This window comes from Heloderma suspectum, chromosome 4 (assembly GCF_057233095.1).
Source record: "Heloderma suspectum isolate Gila_16-S chromosome 4, 16-S_ref, whole genome shotgun sequence".
Classification (NCBI taxonomy): Eukaryota; Metazoa; Chordata; class Lepidosauria; order Squamata; family Helodermatidae; genus Heloderma; species Heloderma suspectum.
The window spans coordinates 261,664,360-261,687,338 of NC_139461.1; the positions used below are offsets into that span (position 1 = coordinate 261,664,360).

The 22,979-nt window shown below is 44.5% G+C and overlaps 1 protein-coding gene across 3 annotated transcripts in view; it reads right to left on the bottom strand.

The window, feature by feature from the left end:
* Positions 1-22,979, bottom strand: part of SYT6 (synaptotagmin 6) — a 227,060-nt gene that overhangs the window by 100,903 nt on the left and 103,178 nt on the right. For all 3 annotated transcript variants that reach the window (XM_084853547.1, XM_084853549.1, XM_084853548.1), the window contains one exon: positions 4,259-4,595. In XM_084853547.1, coding sequence (XP_084709673.1) covers positions 4,259-4,595 — 337 coding nt within the window. The remainder of the gene's footprint in view (positions 1-4,258; positions 4,596-22,979) is intronic.

Here is a 22,979-nt window from a genome sequence, read left to right on the forward strand (position 1 = left end):
GGTGCTTGCCGAGCCACTGCCACCCACCCCTGTTTGCTGCACCACATGAGCTTCTGGACAGCCCAGCAAGCTGCAAGGCTTGCATTCTTCCAAGAAGGTAATGCTGCATAATTGGCGGCTGTAAAGGGGCCATTTACGTAGCATTACAGATATGAATGCTCCATGCAGGCCTGTAATGTTGTGTAAATGGCCCTTTTAAGGCCTTTACCTTCCTGGAAGAGCTCAAACCACCATTGCTGGGCAAAATGGCAGCTCCCTACAAGGGCGGATGGCTGCTGGGTGTTCGCCGAGGCGTGGGGTGCTCACCGAGAGGGTCCGTGAGTGCCCCGTGGCTTGGCAAGCGGAATCCAGAAGGGGGCATGAGGGGGAGTTTGTTGGACTCCACCCCCCACCCCCCTGAGGTCTCTCACAACATCCCTACCACTGGCATTATACTTGTCACACTGAGGAGTAATCGTCTGATTATCTCCTCTGTAGAGCTGATAGTGCCCTGTTTAGTCCAGAGGTGTAGAAATTCAGAGCCGAGGGCCAAATCCACCCCTCTGGGGGTGCCAATCTCTCACTCTGGAGTTCCCCCTAAAGCAAAACCGCTTCCCCAAGCCCCACCCCCTTTCCATCAACCACCAGTCATTTGGCAGCTTCCTGGCTTTTCTGCAGTTTTTTCCCCGTTATAAAAGGTTGAAATGCCTCTCAGTGGCAGTACAGACTTTAAGCTAAAATACGCTGGTATGTTTTGTATTTTGGCCCTGCCCTTTTTGCCTTGAGCTCCACCCACCCACTGCTGTAATGCAGCCCCCAAGAGCTTCTCTGAAACAGAGTTTGGCTCTTGGCCTAAGAGAGGCTCTGCACCCCTGGCTTGTTGTTGTTCAGTCGTTCAGTCGTGTCCGACTCTTCGTGACCCCCTGGACCATAGCACGCCAGGCCTTCCTGTCTTCCACTCTCTCCCGGAGTGTGCTCAAGTTCATTGCATTGGTGATGCTATCTAGCCATCTCATCCTCTGCCGTCCCCTTCTCCTTTTGCCTTCAGTCTTTCCCAGCATCAGGGTCTTTTCCAGTGACTTTTCTCTTCGCATTAGGTGGCCAAAATATTTGAGCTTCAGCTTCAGTATCTGTCCTTCCAATGAGCACTCAGGGTTGATTTAGGGCCAACTAAACGTTTGTCCAATCACACATAGTAGAGCTTTGTGTGTTTCTAGTATTTATTTTAGTGTAAGTGTGCATGGCCCTGATTTGGACTGGGACCATGGTGCTCCAGGAGAGGGGAAATGTAAGCTTTCCCCCCTCCCATTTTTCCCCAAAATTCCGCCACACCCATGAGGGGTTGGTGGTAAAAAGAAGAAGAAATAAATGTCTTCATTTAAATCAATGGAGACATTTCTTCTTCTTTTTCACCCTCCCACGGGGGTGGGATGGGATGGAATTTCAGAATGAAAATGGGAGGGGAAAAGATTAAATCCCTCCCCCCCTCACAGATTCAGGATAGCTAAAAGGAAGCACTTATTCACACAGTGCATAGTTAAAACTATGGAATTCACTTCCACAAAATGCAGTGATGGCCATAAAAGGGGGTTGGAGAAATTGCTGGAGGAGAAGGCTATCCATGGTTATTAGTCTTGATGGCTATAAGCCACCTCCACTATCAGAGGCAGTATGCCTATGTACAACAGTTGCTGGGGAACATGGGCAGGAGTCCTGTTTGTGGGTTTCCCCCAGCAGCTGGTTGGCCACTGTGTGAATAGAATGCTGGACTAGATGGACCTTTGGTCTGATCCAGCATGGTTCTTCTTATGTTCTTAAGTTAGAAAATTACTCTCATTTTTTCAGAAACAGACTGAAACAAGGCTACCGCTCTGGAAATAATAAAAGTAATTATTCACCTGCTACGTTGCATTTTGAAAATAGATTTGGCCACACTATTGAGCAATTAAATGACCATTTAACAACATGGCTAACTGAGAAGCCCACTGAACTCACCACATGCAGAGGGCAAATTTTTGGTCACAGCCACCATTCTCTTTGCATTTCAGTTTCTTTTATGTATGCTCAGTTCAAAGTTCTGTTCTGCCTCATAAGAAAAAAATAGTGTTCTCATTGAGTACCATAGACAGAAAGAAGTGAAACCTATTTGTCATACCAAAGAATATAAATATATACATATGATTATAAAATAGAGCACCTAATATTATTTATGCTCTGAACACAGAGTGCAAGTAATATTAGGTGAGCCCCTAGATTGTAGAGCCCCTGTGGTGATGTTAATTTTGTACTTTCTCAGACTTTCTCATTTAATAGCCTTTTTGGAAATCCTGTCTCACAGCTATTGTGCCCTTGCAGAATCCCAGTCATGTGAATTTAATTTGCTTCAAGAAATGTGTCTCTTTGAAGATCAGCCTGTCTTGCAATCCACAAAACTACCTTGTAAAACAGGTGAGAAGCAGGAATCAAGAGCAGTGTATTTAGGCAGAATTACTTCAGGAAATTTTTTTGTTGCTGCTTATTACACAGCTCCTCTCTGGAACCATTCCAGCCATCTTCTCAATACTACTTTTCACTAGTCTGAAGGCGGATTTACTGTATTAACCACCTCCAGAATGGCAGCAACAAGCATACTTGATGCATTGCAGTTGGAGCTTTGTGCATGACAGTAACTGCTAGGCATGGTCAAATCTGTCAATAGTGGTTTCTTTCAGTCTCTCATTTTTCCATTTTTAAGTTCAGTTTGTCTCGAACTTTGATAGTTTTTTCAGTCTTAAATTCAGTTTGTCCCACATGTTGAGAATTTTTTTTAAAGGTTTGCATGAAAGTGAGTACACATTTTTGTGTACATGTGTCTGAATAGAGGCATTTTGGGATGCCATTTTGCGTAATTTACATCTGTTTTGCGAGCAATTTTCCTAATCTAATGCATTTTTGAAGTGCAAATTTCAAAGGATAATCGAGTTTTGGTTCACATATTAGTTCAAAGGTGTGAAATTATGTACATTCATATAACAATGTGAATTTCTCCCCTATTCCAGTAAGAATGTCCATTATGTACGTAGAATGCAACTTCTTCCCAGGGTCCATTCCTGAACAGAACAACTACCATCTCTCTAGTCCCTCTTCAGCTTTCTAAACTGTGCCTTTGTCCTGACTGGGATTATTGCAAGAAGTCCACACATTTAAGCTTAAAAAAACATGAAGTTATATGTCACCCAGGAGTCCCAGGAGTAGCTACCGCTACTAAGTCCATTTATGATTTGTTCCTCCTACTGCCTTCCTTCACACCTGTGAGAGGAAATAACGCTTTACCAAAAAGCATTTTGTAGCAGTTCCATCTCCAACTACAACTGAAGCAACTGGAAGGCCTTTATAAAACTCTCACATGCAGTTCAGATGGATTTTGCACAGATTTCACTTGAAATAAATGCCCTCATAATTACTGTGTGGATAGTATCAGTATATAGTTTAGTCACTAGATGGCACTTGTCATAGTCCTAAATGGGTGGAGTTGAGAGTTTCCTGTTGCTGTTCTCTTCTTGTTTAAGAGAGACAATAAAGTTCTTCTCTAGCTTCCTGTCTGATGCATCCTCTCGGACTTCCACAACCATTATTAAAACAAATCTAATTTATCTAAAATTCCTTGATCAATACACATTTCTTGCCAGAGCCACAGCCAAGTTACAAGGAGGAAATAACCTAATGAACAAAACAGAAACATGAACGTTCTTTTGAGCATTCACTGAAAAATAAAGATGCGCCTCACTCACTTGCTGGGAATATGTCTCGGAGTTTGGGCCTGCTATGCCCATGATATGATTCATTCCCTTAATCAGCAGGTATACACCCTTCTTGCTCTCACCTCCATTCTCTTCCCCAGTGCCTTTCCCAGCCATACATCTGCTGAGCACCTACTAGAAAGCATGGATCTTTAGCCAGGGGCAGGCTGAGGAGGCCTGCCCCCCCCATTTTCTCTGCCCCCCTATTTGTTTTTGCAAACAAATAATTAAAATAAAGTTTACAGACCAATGCTTGATACTAGGTGCTCAGCAGATATATGGCTGGGAAACGCACTGGGCAAGAGAATGGAGGTGAGAGCAAGAAGGGTGTATACTTGTTGATTAAGGGACCCAAAAAGTGCTGGCAGTGGGGGACAGCTGGGCAGGGCAGGGCAGTGACCTCCATCACCACTGAGCTTCCACCACCTTCAGCATCTTTGTAAAATGATCAGAACAGTCCGCCTCAACAGATGGCAACCCAAAGATTGCTCTGTGCTCACCTGGTGGAAGATGCAGGCTCTGTCGTTTGCCTCTGCATGCGTGTGCGCCTCATGAGGTGGTCTTTCATGGACATCTGGACCTCTGCTGGAATATCAGGTGATGTGTGACTGATTTTCACAGCTGCCTCCAAGAAGCCAAGAGTCCCTGTATCCTTTAGCTTGTCAGCCATGGTCTCTTTGTCGTGTTCTGCTGAGTTCTGGGAGGTGGGGGTGTTAGTTGAAACGGCCTTGTTCCTCCAGGGCACCCAGCACAGCTTCCAAAAGAGAAAGAGAAATACTGCCACCAGGGCCAGTCCACATACAATAACTATCACTGCAAGGAGGCTGATGGAGAGCTCTAGAGGTCAGGAAAAGGCAACAGTGACAAACAGGGGTGGTGGGGAGTGGGGGAGATGTGAGAAATGGGTAAGGAAGCAGGAAAGGAAGGGAGAGGGGAGAAGAGAAAAGAAAAGAATGTCTGTGAGAACAAGGGTATAAATGTTCCAAAATGGTGTCCATCCCAACCCCCTCACATACCCTGCTCATGAAAAGAGAGCCTAACAGAGAACCTTATGTGGAAAATATGTCATCCCTCAGCAGGCAACACTTTTTCCTTCCTACTCCTTCCCCCACACAAAACCCTTTCTGTTTCTCCTGGAATGTTTTGATTTCCTAAAACTTTTTCATGATAGTTTTGAGAATTGTTTGGGTTTAATTTATGCATTTTTTGGTCAACTGAAATTATCATGTAAAACGCATGCCAATATCCCCTTACCTCTGATCAGCAACTTCCAGCAGTTCCTAAAATGTTAAAATACATGACTACAGGAGAAGCTGGCCTAATAACTAGTTTCTCAAGATGTCAGGGGCCTGTAAGGTATGCTATTGGGATGCTCCCTCACAGCACTGCTGGCTATCTATGATCAATGAGGGGTGGTGAAAGGTGGTGCTTGGGGAGGGATTCACAGTCACTGCTGCCTATTGGAAGTGGACTTCCAGAGGTTGGTTGCTTGCTCAGGCCCATAGCCAGCCTAAACATTTTTTTTGGGGGGGGGAGTTAGGGGGATTCACCTGGTTTGCAGGCCTTTTAAAGACAACATTGTAGATTGTATTTTAATTATTTGTTTGTAAAAAAATTTAGGTGGGCAGAGAAAATGGGGTGGGCAGGCCTCCTCAGTCTGCCCCTGGCTAAAGACCCATGCTTTCTACTAGGTGCTCAGCAGATGTATGGCTGGGAAAGGCACTGGACAAGAGAATGGAGGTGAGAGCAAGAAGTGTATCTTTGTTGATTAAGGGAACTAATCTTATCATTTTTGCCCCAACCCAATGGTCCTCGTTCATAGCAGTAGACTGCATGCATGTGGCTGAGTGCAAGATCTCCGTATGCACCACACAGATGGCCAGTGCTGGCAGTTAGGGTACAGGCAAGAAGGCAAAGTTTGAAAGTGGGACCCAGGATCAAAAAGTATCAAGAGCAGTGATCTGGTCAGAAAGAGTTGTATACCATTTACACAGCATTGTGCCCTTATTCCTGATATTGATTAATTTGGAATAATGACTTACTACCTGTTCCAGAATGGTTTCATAGTCACAATAACTCAATATGCCACAAGCACACATGAAATCCAGCTATTCATTCCATTACCTTGATGCTGAATAGTCCTATGCAGGCATTCACCTGCAGCATGAGTAGGGCTAAACCAGGGAGGGGATACGGGGACACACGCAAGCCCCACCCCCAATGTCCCCACATGCCTGGCTGCTTTAGAGATCTTTCAGAATTTAGTGCAAAGATCTGAAAGGGAGTTATAAGCATGTCTGGCTACATTTGCTTACAAAGCTGGATGTCTCTTGTAATCTACAAGAAAGGGCAGGACAAAATTAAAAAAAAAAAATTCTGAATTGGAAAACAACATCTATATGGCAAATAGCTCCTGGAAACAAGAAACCTCCATATGAAAATGTCAAAATAAAAATTGCCACAGTGCCTCTTGGAATAGAAAGAAAGGAAGGCTATCATTGCAAGACTGGTACTTTGATATCAAACATTATTTCATTCGCGCACACACACACACACACACACACACACACGGCAACTTTTAAAGTTGCAATAAAATGAACATTGCTGTGCTCAGAAATGTTGGCACAGTGTAAACAAATTTAACTACTCTGTGGAGGAAAACAAATATACTGTTGGAAGTGACTGTCTTCCTCTTGGTAGATCACATGATGGAGAAGGTCCCAGGTTCAATCCCCAGCATCTTCACATAGGGCTGGGAAACATATCTGTATGAAACCCTGGAGAGCTGCTGCCAATCAGTGTAGATAATACTGAGCAAGGTGAGCCAATCAACTGACTCATTATAAGGTAGCTTCCTGTGTTCCTGTGCAAGCTGCTGTTTCCCTAGCATGCAGCAACATCAAGGCAAAGGGCTTAGTCCAGAATTATGAAGATACAGCCATATTATCTGGCAGAAGCAAGTTTGACGAGGACCAATCACACTGATGGATAGCGCAAAGCAGTTTGCTTCAGGCAGAAGATGTTTGGTATCATTAAGGGGGGCAGGAAATCACCCGTTATTTCAGCTATTATTATACTTCCATTCAGGGAGCACCATTTTGATTTTCGAAATGGGAAAGGTGCCAAAATTGGCCTGCCAATTTAGACTGCGGTGTGCGTGTGTGTGTGTATTGACATGTGATCCTCAATAGAGATTGAAAGACAATGCCTTATATGGAAAAGTAAAACAAAAAGCAGAAGGACTGAAGCAGTAGTGAATTTGTCAGGATTGTTCTCTAGTTTGTAGTCAATAAAACAGTTATGGTTAATATACTTCAGGCTCTGGCATTCATTAAATGGGGCATTCATTTTTTGAATGTTAAAAAAGTCACCTGCAAATAGAAAAACTAGGACAATGGGAGGCAGGTTCTACCCCAGCCCTTTGCCTGCTGTGTTGATTTTCCATTTGTGGGGAGTTCTTAAAATAGGGGAACATTTAAAAAAAATGTGATTCCCCTCCCTGAACTTTCCACTCGCAGTCTGAACTGGTATAGTCCATTTTACAACCTCAGCATTCTGCCACTTCATTCTGCTGCGTGCGTAGACTAGGTCCAAGTTTGGTGGAGAGGATGGAAGGCTGGCTTTGGATAGACTAGCCATGTAGCTTACTGGATGTTTCCCTGTGCCTACTAATACCTCCCTCTTGTGCATGGATGGGGGGCATGTGGGCGGGTAGTGGCAGGAGGGGTTGGGCAGTGGAAGTGAGGAAGGGGTGGATGGTCGTGGGAAGGGGTATATGATGATGGCAGCGAAAGCAGTGAGGAGGGGGGCGGGCTTTGGCATCACCATGCCTGAGGGCACCCAGAAGTCTTGCACCAGCCCTGGCTCTCTGGTAATGTCAACATTTAGGATTGTTCCACAGGAACACACTTATTCTCCCATAAGGGTTATCACAATACAGTAGCAATAAGATGTCTGATCCCACATATTTATGAAGGTATCCTGTCCTAACTGTAACTGTAGTCAGTGTGATTTGTTTTGTCTATTTAGTACAATACCACAGCTATTTTCTGACTTGCTCATTTCTGTCCCTAGTGAATGTGGATTTGAATTAATTGCCAATGTACTTTGTGCACAAGCCACAGACAACCAGCATGAATCTTACCACACATGTCTTGTGGAATGCATGCTTTGGAACACTTTTGCATAGTATTAGGTTTGTACTATTTGTAATTTTTTCACTTTTTTGTAAGCCACCCTGGGAATGCCAATCAGCTATTGAAGGGCTGGATAACAAATTTTGAAATAAATAAATTAAAAGGGAAAGTATGGTGTGATCCTTGTTGTTGTTCAGTCGTTAAGTCGTGTCTGACTCTTCGTGACCCCATGGACCATAGCACGCCAGGCCTTCCTGTCCTCCGCTCTCTCCCGGAGTGTGCTCATGTTTAGCAGGGGGTTGGACTCGATGGCCTTGTAGGCCCCTTCCAACCGTACTATTCTATGATTCTATATTCATTGCATCGGTGATGCTATCTAGCCATCTCATCCTCTGCCGTCCCCTTCTCCTTTTGCCTTCAATCTTTAAAGAGCATCAGGGTCTTTTCCAGTGACTTTTCTCTTCGCATTAGGTGGCCAAAATATTTCAGCTTCAGCTTCAGTATCTGTCCTTCCAATGAGCAGTCAGGGTTGATTTCCTTTAGGATGGACTGATTTGACCTCCTTGCAGTCCAGGGCACTCTTAAGAGTCTTCTCCAGCACCACAGTTCGAAAGCATCAATTCTTCGGCGCTCAGCCTTCCTTATAGTCCAGCTCTCACAGCTATACATTACTACTGGGAAAACCATAGCTTTGATTATAAGGACCTTTGTCAGCAAGGTGATGTCTCTGCTTCTTACTGTGCTGTCTAGGTTTGCCATAGCTTTCCTCCCAAGGAGTAAGTGTCTTTTAATTTCATGGCTACAGTCACTGTCTGCGGTGATCTTGGAGCCCAAGAAAATAAAATCTGTCACTGCTTCCATTTCTTTCCCTTCTATATGCCAGGAAGTGATGGGGCCAGATGCCATGATCTTAGTTTTTTTAATGTTGAGTTTCAAACCAGCTTTTGCACTCTCCACTTTCACCCTCAACAAGAGGCTCTTTAGATCCTCTTCACTTTCTGCCATTAGGTGTGATCTTTACACATCCTCTAATCCCATGGTTAATCAATTCATGATTCTAGGTTCTCTTAGAGGACCCTGAGCTATATATTCAAATACAACCATATGGTAATGGTAGTAAAGAAGCACTGTTAAGACTGTAATCATCTGCCATAGGAGGAGGATATTTTTTCTTAATTTACTTATGTATCAGACTATAAATATGTATGATCTTACAACATCTGTTTGCAATGGACATGGACCTTACTCATGCAAACAGCTTCCTTGAACCCTGAAAAGTACCCCATCCTCCTCAGAGCAGCAATTTAAAAAGGAACCACTCCAAATCTATCCTTATTAGGGAGCTGAGCTTGTATCAGCCGCTCTAGGCAGCTCACAGCTGTTCTTCATTAGAGCTGAAATGAAAATAATCCTTGAAATATGCCTCCCCTTTATATTCAAGCCCTTTCTACCAGGATTATTCCATTTGATCGTAGATTTCAGTTTGGATCTAGCCATAATTAAAAGATTAACTCTGAGGGTTGAAGAAAAAGGATATATAAGACATGACGTGAATGGAAATGTTAATCTTAACAAACATGAAATCCAAATTGCTTTACTATGTAGACAAGCAGCAGAGGACCTGATTTGGTTACGTGGTTTTGAACTGAGATCTGGTAGGATTGATTAGCACAATCTATGCCCTCACAGTGACCCAGTTTGGTAGAGTGTCTGCTAACGCATCACCAAAAAAAGAAAGAAAAAGGAGATGCATCAGCCCAAGAGAAGACAAAAGAGGACACTGGTTTGCACAGAAACTACATTTGCTAACTTATAGGTATAGATGCAAATTTAGAAATAATTGCTATAATTTAAATAGAAATACTTGGTCTCACTCTGACCAGGGGAGTTGTCTCCACAAGTGATTTACTGTGAGGTTGCTGCTTTTGGAGGTCGTTCAGGGATGTCATGGCCATCTTGCAGCCACCCTGGAGTTTTGCAATGAAAACCTGGTTCTTCTGAAACTACTTTTAGTCGACTGTTTTCCTTAATTTGGTTTGTCTGCATTTCTGTTGTGGTGTGCACCACTTTCTGCATTTACTTTGGCATGATTTCCCTGCCCAGGGGTGTGTCTTTCACCTGGCTGTGACCTCACTGACCCGGTGTTTCCCCAGTGTTGTCCCCACCTGTGTTTCCCCTTTCATTGTCATGGAGACACCCCCAGGTGACCTGGGTGCCTGCCTGCTCAGTCTGCTGTCCAGGTTCTACCTGGTAATGGGCAATGCCAAGGCTTCTACTGCCCCTTCTTATGGTTCTTTATATTTAAACCAGACCTGGGCTGGTCAGCCATTCAAATAGAGGACACCTTCAAACAGAGGACTGTCCTCCGTAAAGCAGTACACATGGGTACCCTATGTTTGGAGGTAGCTTGTTTTTCAGTCCTGGCTCAGAGTGTGGTCTTGGCATGATCCAATCTTGTGAATGATTTGCCATTAGCAGAAACCTGCTAAAGAAATGTCAGATTAAGCTTTGTGTCTGTCCTCCTAGTTCATCTATCAGAGCAGAACATGTATCCAAAACATTCAGGATGCCAGCAGATTGGTAGCTGCTTTAGTGACTACTAGCCAGCAATGTGAAGACGGAAGTTCATGTGTCCTTCTGTGGTTGAAAACATGCACCAGCTGTCCCTCTCTTCTACTAGTCCCATATAAATGCCCCCATATGAATAACAATCTCTTTCATCTGCACCATGGCCTGGGGCTTGTATATCGCTGCTCAATGAGAGAAAGTGTTTTGTTGTCTTATTTAATAATGAATAAGACTGCACACAATATAAACAGTGGAGGTCCCTGAGCAGCTTGACTAATTGCATCCTCAGCATAGTTCAGACACTACTTTGTTGTATGGAGAGCTAAGTCTTGGAAAGATTCCCAGCATTCTCAGTATCAAACACAGCTTCATAAGAACTTGGCTTACTTGAAAGAGCAGCCTTATCCCCCCCGTATTTTCCTCCACAAAAAAGTTCTTTGGAATGGGGAAATGCTTTCCCCTGTCCAAAGTCTACGGCTCTCAGTTCTAATGCCAGAGGGAAAAAAAAATATATCTATCCACGTTAGTATTAGTGACACAAGGACTTTCCCCCTTGTTGAGTGTCCCCGGAAAGCATCTTTCTTCTTATTACAATTAGCCATGTGAATAGTGACAACCTCCCCCCTCCCCCCCGAAGACTGAAGGGGTAAACAACGCGAGACATTTGCTGCTGATGCAGACATCAGCACCTGGGGCTAAGCTACTGTATCATCCTATAAGGGAACAGTAGGGATTACTGACTGTGTCCTCCCAAGGCTCATTTCCACAGGCTGTGTTCCTCCTGAAAGGAAGTCTCTTTTAATCACGTACAGAAAACTCAGTAGGCCAGGAGCAACCCAGTCAATACTACATTGCATGGGTTAATGAGCTGAAAGCAAAATTGCCCATCTTATAGTGTTTGTGTGCAGCAGAGGTTTACTTCACAAGTCAATGCTGGTTTGAAGCATTTTTGATACACATTATATCTCCCCCATGCACAATCTAATGTGTAATTGCATTGACAACATATGAGTGTCTGCTCTGTTACTGTAGGAACATCTGGGAAAGGACCTCTCATACAATTTGCTCTGAATCAGGAACTAGGAAAAAGTAGGCGAGTCTTCTTCCACACTAACAATGAAGACAGCTGCCACACTCATTCCTGGTCTGGCTTGCACAACCACCACATCAGCCATGTTATAGGATAGAGGTGTGTGTGTGTGTGTGGGGGGAGAGTTAGCATAGGTGAAACCCTCATGCAAATGGACATTGGAATTAGGACCTGCTTCAGAGCAGCCAGTCCCCAAAATAAACCATGTGCAGGTATGCCTAGTGAAGCTCACCATGCAAACTGCACAGTTCATGCTAAGACCTACAATCAGAAATTCTGGCTACAGTGTGGAATGGAAAGGTAGACAACTGGAATAGACTGAAGACTCAGCATATGTGGGCTGTAGGGTTTGGATATGCTGAATGAACACATCCAGTCTCCTAAAAATAAAAACCCAATGGACCCACTCACTATGTTGAAACTTGTTTGAAAATGATCCAATTCTCCCTTACTTACAATCCTGTAAAAATGCAAGTGGATGAAAATCCAGCATCAAAAAGATCATCCCCATTCATTCCTCCTCCTGTTTCAAAAATTGAAGTTTTCTGATGGGTGTCCATCTCCCCCCACTCAAACAACATAAAATTAGTCCCAGTTTTCTTTGTGGCCTATGAACAATAAAATAATTTACTTTTGCTAGCTAGAGTGAACAACTCTGCAATTCCCATCAGAGATTAAACAACCATCCTCCTCTGGCCCCAAACAAAAAAGTACCTGTGAGCATGTCTAAAGATGGAAACCATGTCTGTGCATGCTTAGACACATCCCAGACATTCAGCCCAGAATAACTCAACTGTGTGTGAACACAAGATGCTATTTTACACAAGTGCAGTGGAAGAAGCAAATGTCCAGCTTCAAAAAAAAAAAGGGGGTACTGGAGTCTAATGGAAACAACTCAAACATAGTCAACCAGCACCACACGAAAGACCAACAAATTCAGTTGCAGTCTAGAGTAGACATATCCTAATTTAGTATTTTGACTCTAACAAAGGAAGTACCCCATTCTCTAGAGCAAGTGATACGAATTCACACAGTAGGCCAGGAGTGAGCAGAAAGTAGATCTCCAGATGTTTTGGATGTCAACTCCCAGCATTCCTGACCATTGGCCATGCAAGCAGAAGTTTCTGGGGTTTGAAGTCCAAAACATTTGGAGATCCACCTCCTGGCCATCCCTGCAGTAAGCCAATAAAGCACATAGAAATCATCTACATCCCAATACAGTCATACCACTTGGTATTTATAGTGTTGGTGTCATGACAGCACTGTATGTGTAGGGATGGTTGCACCATGTGAAGGGTTTTTAAATGTTTGTGAGACCTGCAATGCAATGCTCCACTGTTTCCAGAAGTGCTCTGGTTTAGGGCTGCAGTAAGTCTAGAACTAGAGCCTTGTAGTGCTCCTCAGGCCTCTTGGGAGGCAGGGTAGTTTCAGAATGGGGAAAAGAAACATGACACCCTTTTCTCCCTTGCCCAGGCCTCCCACCAATATGCTATATAGTACTAAAGGGCTGAAGTTTGGAGCTCATTACCAGCCTCGAACCTGTATGTTTTATATCTATGTAACACGGGATGGGCGTTTCTGAAGAGTGGGAAAGGAACAGAGTGTCCTCTTTCCTTTCCTTCCTCATGAAACATCCTTGAAGTGTGTAAGGAGGGGAGTGTTTTCTCCTCAGCTGACACCTCAACATTCTGGAAGCTCACAGGTCTTTATTTTATTGGGCGGGGGGTCCTACATTTCTTCTTTTAATTTATAAACTTATATATTTCTTCATATCTATGGAGTCTGCAAAGTATGTAGAAACCACTTCCTTATTTTTAGGTGGCCCTGTTTCACTTCCAAATTGATAGGCAGTCAACCGCCTGAATTTGCTTTTAGAAGGAATAACAGCACCCACCACTTGGAGTACTGATACGAGTAAGCATTTCTGTGTGGCCTCCATGTGGAAGCTGCAATGTTTACATTGGCTGTAGAGGCTCAACATATGCATTCAAGGAGCTACCACATCGGATAGGCTGGAGACATTAGAAGCAGGCTAGTTGGCATCCAGAACCTGAAGCAACTTGATCTAGATCTCAGCAGTCCTACTACATTTTAATCAGGGTATGATTTGGTGGGGGGGGGGGAGTTCAAAATTCCATTTGAAAAGGTCAAAAAAAGAAATTTGTATGTACTTCATATAAATTGTTTATTGCCATCTAATGCGCATTCAAGAAAGACAAAGGACCACTGCCAATTTGCCTCTCAAGGGAGATGGTCAGGAAGCACATTTGTTCCTCATCTCCCAATCAATGACTCATATAATCTAAGTGCTAGTTTTCCGTGTCTATGAAGCCTTACAGCTAGGTGATGCCAACTTCATTAATGAGCTGGACCATCCATGAAGGGGTTAGATTGTCTCTGACTAGTGTCTGAAGAATAGTTCAGAAAATGCAGAAGTTGGACAGAAGCTGCTCTAAAGATTTCTTTGCTTTCTTCTACCACAGCCTTTTCCAACCTGATAGGATGTGATGGAATACAACTCCCATAATCCCCAGTCAGCATGGGAAAGCATGCAAAACAGTCCACATTCCTGAGTCACCTTAAGGTATCGTCCTAAACACCTGGTTGTGTCATAAGCATGCTGATGTTCATCCACCCTTCTCTCCCTTGGTAACACATCGTAATTTTGGATGACTGGATAGTGTATTTCTGTGTGTTTTCATTTTCAGTGTGTACATAATTGCACTCAATCACATTCATGCTCTGGCTTTAGTACTAGTCCCTTTCTTTTCATTTCTTTACCTTGTTTACATAGAATCATAGAATAGTAGGATTGGAAGGGGCCTATAAGACCATCGAGTCCAACCCCCTGCTCAGTACAGGAATCCAAGTCAGAGCATCCCTGACAGATGGCTGTCCAACCTAGGGATGTACAAATTCCCTTACCTCGCATCCGCGCGGGGGTGTGTGTGATCCGTTCCTCCCCCCGGAATGCTCGATGGGGGGGGAGGCGATCCGTTCCTCCCTCCTGGAATCCAAGCTGGCCAGCTCCGTCCCGGCTCCCATCTGTGCGGAACAGTGCTCTCTGGATGCAAATGGCGTCAGCTACGCCATTTGCATCCCCATTTCCTCTTGCAATAGGCTATGCGTCTCAATTTACATAGATACTTACATAGCCTATCACATGAAAAACCAGGGACACAAATGGAATCCACTACACCGTTTGCGTCCCTCTATTTTCACATGATAGGCTACGTACGTTTCTACATAAAGACGTGTAGCCTATTGCGAGGAAAAATGGAGACGCAAACAGCCTATCAGAAGCCATTTGCATCTGATCACTTACTTCCAGGTTCCACACAGATGGCAGAATGGAACCAGCCAGGGAGGGGGGATATTCGGTCTGGAGAGGCACAGGTAAGTGCATTCGTTCCACCGTGGACTTCGCGGGGCTGAATTCACAGGAATTCAGCCTCATTGGAGACCGCGGTGGATTCCGCAGACATCCCTAGTCCAGCCTCATCGTGAATGCTTCCAGTGTGGGAGAGCCCACTACCTCCCCTAGGTAATTGGTTCCATTGTCGTATTGCTCTAAAAGTCAGGAAGTTTTTCCTGATGTTCAGCCAGAATCTGGCCTCCTGTAACTTGATCCTGTTATTCCATGTCCTGCACTCTGGGATGATCAAGAAGAGATCCTGGCCTTCCTCTTTGTGACAACCTTTCAAGTACTTGAAGAGCACTATCATATCTCCCCTCAGTCTTCTCTTCTCAAGGCTAAACATACCCAGTTCTTTCAGTCTCTCCTCGTAGGGCTTTGTTTCCTGATCATCTTTGTTGCCCTCCTCTGAACCCTCTCCAATTTGTCTGCATCCTTCTTAAAGTGTGGTGCCCAGAACTGGACACAACATTAACGCAGATGAGGCCTACCAGTGCTGAGTAGAGGGGAACTAGGACTTCCCAGGATTTGGAAGCTATGCTTCTCTTAATGCAGCCCAAAAGAGCATTTGCCTTTTTTGCAGCCACATCACATTGTTGGCTCATATTCAGCTTGTGATCTACGACAATTCCAAGATCCCTCTTGCTTGTAGCATTGTTGAGCCAAGTACCCCCACCCCCATCTTGTAACTGCATTTGGTTTCTTTTTCCTAGGTGCAGAACTTGGCATTTATCCCTATTAAATTTCATTCTGTTGTTTTCTATATAGAAATGAAATAAATAAAATAAAAATAAATAAATAAATAAATTCTACCCAGCACTCCAGCCTTTCAACATCATTTCGCTATCCCGCCCAATTTTGTGTCATCTGCAAATTTGATCAGCATTCCAAGTCATTAATAAAAATGTTGAAGAGCACTGGGCTCAGGACTGAGCCCTGTGGTACCTCACTCATTACCTCTCCCCAGTTTGAGAAGCTCCCATTGATCACCACTCTTTGAGTCCAATTCTGTAGCCAACTGTGGATCAACCTGATAGTTCTTTCATCTAGCCCACTTTTAGCTAGTTTGCTAATCAGGATATCATGGGGCACTTTGTTGAAAGCTTTGCTGAAGTTGAGGTATATTATGTCCACAGCATTCCCACAGTCCACAAGGGAAGTGACCTGATCAAAAAATGAGATCAGATTAGTCTGGCAGGATTTATTCTTGACAAATCCATGTTGGCTTCGAGTAATCACTGCATTGTTTTCAAGGTTTTTACAGACTGATTGCCTTATAAAATGCTCCAGAATTTTCCCAGGGATTGATGTCAGACTGACTGGTCTATAGTTCCCAGGTTCCTCCTTTTTGCCCTTTTTGAAGATAGGGACAACAGGTTTACTTTTTTCCAGCAGGGAAGTCTCTCTCTCTCTAGTTTTTAAAGCTACCATGGGCACTGATTGTGCTATTTGCATAATTCATAATGATGTGGTAGCATTCCCCATTCTAGCTTTAATTATTCTTGTTTTAAAGCAAGGGTCCACCACAATCTTTTTGGCCCCCGAGGGCCTCATCTGGCAGTGCCGTGGGACCAGGGCCCTGTTCCTCAGACACTGGAGATAAGGAAGGGATTCCCTTACTAGCACTAGTGCAGGAAACCCCAGGCAGGAAACCCACTGCAATTTTTTAGGTGGCGGAAGATATAGGTGGTTCTTGTGGGCCAACAGGAATGAGCCACTTGGCAGGCTGCCTGTGGCCCACAGGCAGCACTTTTCCTGCCCTCCTTTAAAGAAAGGCAAAAACCTCTCTCGAAAGCATCTTGCTGAATTCTTTATCTTAGGTAATGGGAGTTGCTGTAGCATCAAGCTACAAGTGATTCAGATTCAACAGTTCCATGTGTCTCTGCAGTCTTTGATTAGCTAAACTTAAAACACCATTAATTAGAGGGTCTTCTCAAGAGTATGCAAATGATCTGCAGTTTCAGAATAGGGAGGTCTAGATTCTTTGTTTCTGTTGCAGCCCAGGACATGAAATGAAAAGAGCATTCTGTGTGAACACAGAACCCATCACTCCAACAGAAGTTGCTGTGTTGCACGAAACATTTTGCTAAGATTTTTCTATTTATGCCGTAGAATTATGTAGCATGACTAAATGTGCCAGCTGGCACATCATTGCTTTAATGAAAAACCTTCAGAAATGATCAACTGAGGCTTCATTGAGCTGTGGTGCTGGTATGAGATGGATCTCAGTCTCTGCTGCCCAATGTTGAACTGGCATTGCCAGCATTCTTGGCAGGATTTAGGGACACTCTTATGCATGAACTCCTAATTCCCCATCTGGCAGTCCTCATAAAACATGAGAGAAAGAGATCAGAAGTTAACAGAAAAAGTGCCTTCCTCAGAAGAACACTCATTTATAACAAGATGACATTAAATTATCCGGCACTTATCTAGTCTTATCAAACGTATGGCCACTTTCAAATGTCCTCATAAAAAAGCAAGGCAACCTGATCTAGAAGACCCAGATTCCTGTCTGATACCCTGTACCTTGAAGAAAGCTAGCTATTTGGCCCTTATTTTATGATATCTGAAAGCAAACTTTAATTTACCACTTTATAGTAAATGTAAGATATTCTTTGGCTACTTGTGATCACATTGACAAGGACAGAAACTGATTAGTCATATAGAGATACAATGTAGCAGGCTCTCCATTTTTGTCTCTGAAAGAACGTGGAGAGATGCACCAGTGTTTTAATTCAGGAGAACCTTGAAAATGTGCTAAAATGCAAATTGAGTGAATGTTGAATACACATTAATTGCTTCACTATGCACTGAAATCTTAATTTCTCTATCCAGTCTGTCATATTACCAGACTTCTTCCAAGAGCTGGACATGATAAAATGCCAGCCCCCATTATGAAAACCAAAGTTAAGCTTGCTTTTAAGAAATCACAAAGGAAATCTGCAACAAAATGTTGCAGCATATCTTCACCTCATGCAATAGGAGTGCTCCTTGTTCAGGATACCAGCCAGCCATTTCCTCCCAGCAAATCATTTTTCCCCACCCCTTATCCTTAGTTTTGCCCTGCTCTAGACTGAGTCTTGGCTCCTTGCAAGCAAATACAGGAAGCCATACAATAGAATAGTCAATTTGGCAAGCAAATGGTCAATCACACAGGTTTCCGTCTAAGGAGGCAGGAGTGGTCAAAATCCAGGCAGAAGTCAGAACACAGGCAGGCAGGCAATGAGGATCAGGCAACAGCAGGATCAGGCAACAGCAGGAGCAGTCAAGGTTAACAAGCAAGAGATCAAACACAGTAAATCAGTATGTTACACAGTCCAGAAGCAGGATTGTCAGACAATCCAGAAGATCAGTAAACAGAGCATCGATCACAGGAAACAGTTCAGGTGGCAAGGTACATGGCAGAGGCTGGATGGATCAAGCTGTTCCAACACTGGCTGGGTTTCTAGTGAAGGCTTTTAAGCCCAAAGCCTGCTGGACCTCACCCAGAGCTAAGCTGTAGTAATCAGAGCTCCCTTTCCAGAGCCTACTCTAGAAGTCCGTTTCTTCTGAGTCCCTTTCTCCCAAGGAGACCTTTTCTGGAGGTGAGTACTCCTTCACACAGGTGCCCTGCTAGCCTGTTGCTTGAGGTGATGACACTCCCAGGGATCAGGGGGTGGCTCAGCTTCTGTCTCAGAGGCAGAGTCCCTCTCTCATGACAAGGATGGCTCTGCAGCCACTTCCCCTGAGGGTTAAGGCTCCTGTGGTCTGGTGGCAGTTAGGGGTACCCTGGACTTCTGGGGCCTCTAGCTCTTCCTCTGAGGAAGTGAGGGCATGACAAGTTTCCTGTTTTTCTGTTCAACTGACTCTCAGTACTTTTTAGCTGCTGAGCATGCTCAGCCCTCATTAGCCTGTTATTTTTTTTGGGGGGGGGATTGTCCCCTTAGGATTAAAAAGAAATATTTTGTACTATTGCAACCCTCAGGTTTTTCCCCTCTTGTTCCTCAGTGACCCTGTTTGGCTCCAATCCCTGTCGGCACTCCCCACCTGAGTTCGCTATTAGCCGGAGTGATACAAATATATCACTGTGTGTTGAAGCTCAGCCCACATGCTCTCAACCCATATTATCTTATTTCAGGGCTGTGTGAATCAGCGCATAGGACTTGACTAGGGTCACAATGCATTAAGTGACTGGTATTCCAGGACTACCATAAATTTTAGTGGGACCTGGGAATGGATAAAGAACAGCAGTGTTCGGTAGATTACCTTGCATAGTGCCAGTTTTCAAATATCCCACACTGACATAATCCCACAGACCTCACTGGGAGTATAGAGTAGTAGTTTAATAGGACTCACAAAGTACTTTCAGAAACTGACTTGCAGGAGTAGGAAAGAAAAAAATTGGCACTAATGAGGCAGGACTCCTCCTGGCAGAACATATGCTAATTACAGGGATGCAGAAACTGTTCAAGCAATGTGATTTGAATCCATCACTTCCTGATCCACACAGCAAGTGTATTTCTTGTCTCAATCATCATTTCCTGGGGAGGAGACGGGTGGGAGTATTTTGCTTTCTAAGGAGATTTCTACATGGAAAATCATAGCTTCTGTCATATTTTTTTCTTTTTGCAATGACAGTGAATTATTAATTAAAGGCAAATGTCTTATCTGCCTCATTGGCATTTCATAACCAAGGAAGTGGGAATGTGCAAACTCCAGAACTGTCTCAGCAATTCATCATCCAAGCCCTATCTTACTTGTTTAGGGTTGTGTCATTTTTCAGGCAGCTGGAAACACAAACATACATGCACACACCTATTTTATAAACAGAGAAATTTATTTTATCAACTCCTAATTAAAAAAAGATAAACATTAAAAAGTAAATGCAGTAAATGCAAACCCAAAGTCACTATTTTTTCATGCCTCTTTGTAGACAAAACAAAACAGACACAGACACAAACGAAGAGATACGTAACAGTTTAAGCTGACTTGCCTTCAATGCAACCTGCATATTGATTGGGGTCAAACTACATGTTATGTGAATTGTGCAGTGTGTAGCTGAGGATACTCTTGGTTTTTTACTCCAGGGTAAGTGTGCATGGCCCCAATTTGGGTCAGGACCACTGTCCACTGGAAGGGGAGGGTTAAATCAAACAAGGTTATTAAATCAAACAAGGAGGGGTTGTCCGGCTGGATCCAGGAGGTTGTAAATTCCTCCTTGAGAGAGGGAGTGGTGCCTGCCAATTTAAAAGAGGCAGTAATTAGACCACTCCTGAAAAAGCCTAACCTGGACCCAGAGGATGTTAACAATTATAGGCCAGTGGCCAACATCCCCTTCCTGGGCAAGGTGCTTGAGTGGGTGGTTGTAGGACAGCTCCAGGCACTCTTGAATGAAATGGATTATCTAGATCCATTTCAATCGGGCTTCAGGCCTGGTTTTGGAACGGAAACTGCCTTGGTCGCCCTGTGGGATGACCTCTGCCGGGAGAGGGACAGGGGGAGTGCGACCCTGTTGATTCTCCTGGACCTCTCAGCGGCTTTCGATACCATCAACCATGGTATCCTTCTGGATAGGTTGTCTGGGTTAGGAGTTGGAGGCACTGCACTACAGTGGTTCCGCTCCTACTTGGATGGCCGATTCCAGAAGGTGGTGCTGGGGGATTATTGCTCTGTGCCATGGCAATTGTGCCATGGGGTTCCACAGGGCTCTATTTTATCCCCCATGCTGTTTAACATCTACATGAAACCGCTGGGGGAGGTTATCCAGAGGTGTGGGCTGAGGTGCCATCAATATGCAGATGACACCCAGCTCTACCTCTCTTTCTCATCAAAACCAGGTGAGGCAGTGGCTGTTCAGTGCCTGGGCACGGTAATGGACTGGATGAGGGCTAATAAACTGAAACTCAATCCAGACAAGACGGAGGTACTGTTAGTGGGTGGTTCGTCTGCCCGGCTAGGTGATATTCAACCTGTTCTGGAGGGGGTTGCACTCCCCCTAAAGGATCAGGTTCGTAGTTTGGGGGTGCTCTTGGATCCAGAACTGTCACTTGAGGCACAGGTGAACTCAGTGGCACGGAGCACTTTTTATCAGCTTAGGCTGGTATACCAACTACGCCCTTATCTGGACAGAGATAGCCTAGCTACAGTTATCCATGCTCTGATAACTTCTCGTCTGGATTACTGCAATGTGTTATACGTGGGGCTGCCTTTGAAAACGGTCCGGAAACTTCAGCTGGTCCAAAATAGGGCAGCAAGATTGTTAACAGGGACTGGCCTGCGAGCTCATATTACGCCAGTACTTTTCCAGCTGCACTGGCTGCCAGTCCTTTTCCGGGCCCGATTCAAAGTGCTGGTGTTAACATTCAAAGCCCTTAACGGCTTGGGGCCAGGTTACCTGAAGGATCACCTTCTCCCATATGTGCCTGCCCGGACCTTAAGATCATCATCAGCGGCCCTTCTCCGTGAGCCCCTGCCAAAGGAAGTGAGGCAGGTGGCTACTAGGAGGAGGGCTTTTTCTGTTGTGGCACCCCGGCTCTGGAATGAGCTCCCTAGTGAGGTTCGCCTGGCGCCTACATTGTATTCCTTTAGGCGCCAGGTGAAGACCTTTTTATTTTCCCAGGCATTTTAGCATTTTAGCTTTCTAAATTTTTATCTTTGCTGTTTTAAATCTGTATTTTAAACTCCTGCACTGCTGCTAGATTTTATTGTGGTTGTATTGTTATATTGTGGTTTTAATGTTCTATATATTTTAAATGGTTTTATTGTGTGTTGTTTGGTTTTAATTTTTGTGAACCGCGCAGAGAGCTTCGGCTATTGGGCGGTATAGAAATGAAAATAAATAAATAAATAAATAAAATCATGTTTATAAAGAAATCTGCCTTTTTTGGCAAGTTCTGAACAAAAAAATTAATGAACAAAATTCTTAACCATACCAATTTGCAGATTTCCAGCTTCCTACAATTACCCTCAAAGGGACACAGAATGCATTACACTCTACTTTAGAGCCATCTGCACTAGTATATAAGTCTGAGAGAAAACTGAGAGAACTTAATTTAGTGCAGCCTTCCCCAATCTGGTGCCCTCCAGATGTTTTGGACTTTGACTCCCATCAGCCCCAGTCAGCATGGCCACTGGTCAGGTATTCTGGAAGCTGTCATCCAAAACATCTAGAGGGCACTAGGTTGGGGAAGCTTGATTTAGTTTTATTTAGAATGACTGCTGTGTGCACTTAAAAATGGGACACGTGGAAACTAGGGATGTACAAAAGTCACTTACCTTTCCGCGAATTACGTTTATGGGGGGGGGAGGCGTTCCGTCCCCCCACCGGAATCCTCGACGGGGGGGGGAGCAATCCGTTCCTCCCCCCCGGAATCCTCGACTGCCAGCTGTGCTCCGCGGAAGCTCCGCGGAGCAGCCGGCCAGGCCCAGCCCAGGCCAGAGCCGTCTGCAGCCGGATTTCCAGCCATGGAGAGCTCTGGGTAAACAAAAAACAAAAAAAACAACCACGTATGCAAATGGCGGCGGCTATGGCCGCCGCCATTTGCGTTCCTTATTTTTCACCATCTTAGTCTACGTAAATATTTACATAGACTATTACAGCAAAAACAAAGGGGAACGCAAATGGCGGCGGCCGTAGCCGCCACCATTTGCATATGCGTTTGTGTGTTTTTTAACCCAGCCATGATAGGCTACGTAAATCTTTACGTAGCCTATCACGTCCCTGTAAAAAAAAAAAAAACACCTCCAGACTGCAAATGGCGGCAACGGCAGCCGGTCAGAAGACCAGCCGCCGCCACCGCTGGAGCTGCTGCCGCCTGGAACATCTGCCCCAGGTAAGTCTTGTCCTGGGGGGGATCTGCGGGGGGCGGGGGTGGCAGGCCGTTCCGCCACAGATTTCGGGGGGCCGAATGCACTGGCATTCGGCCTCACCGAGATCTGTGGCAGAATTCTCTGACATCCCTCGTGGAAACTCTCCAGGACAAGAGATATTTCCTGTCCCAAAGACAGCATCAAAAGCATAGGAGAATCTTCAT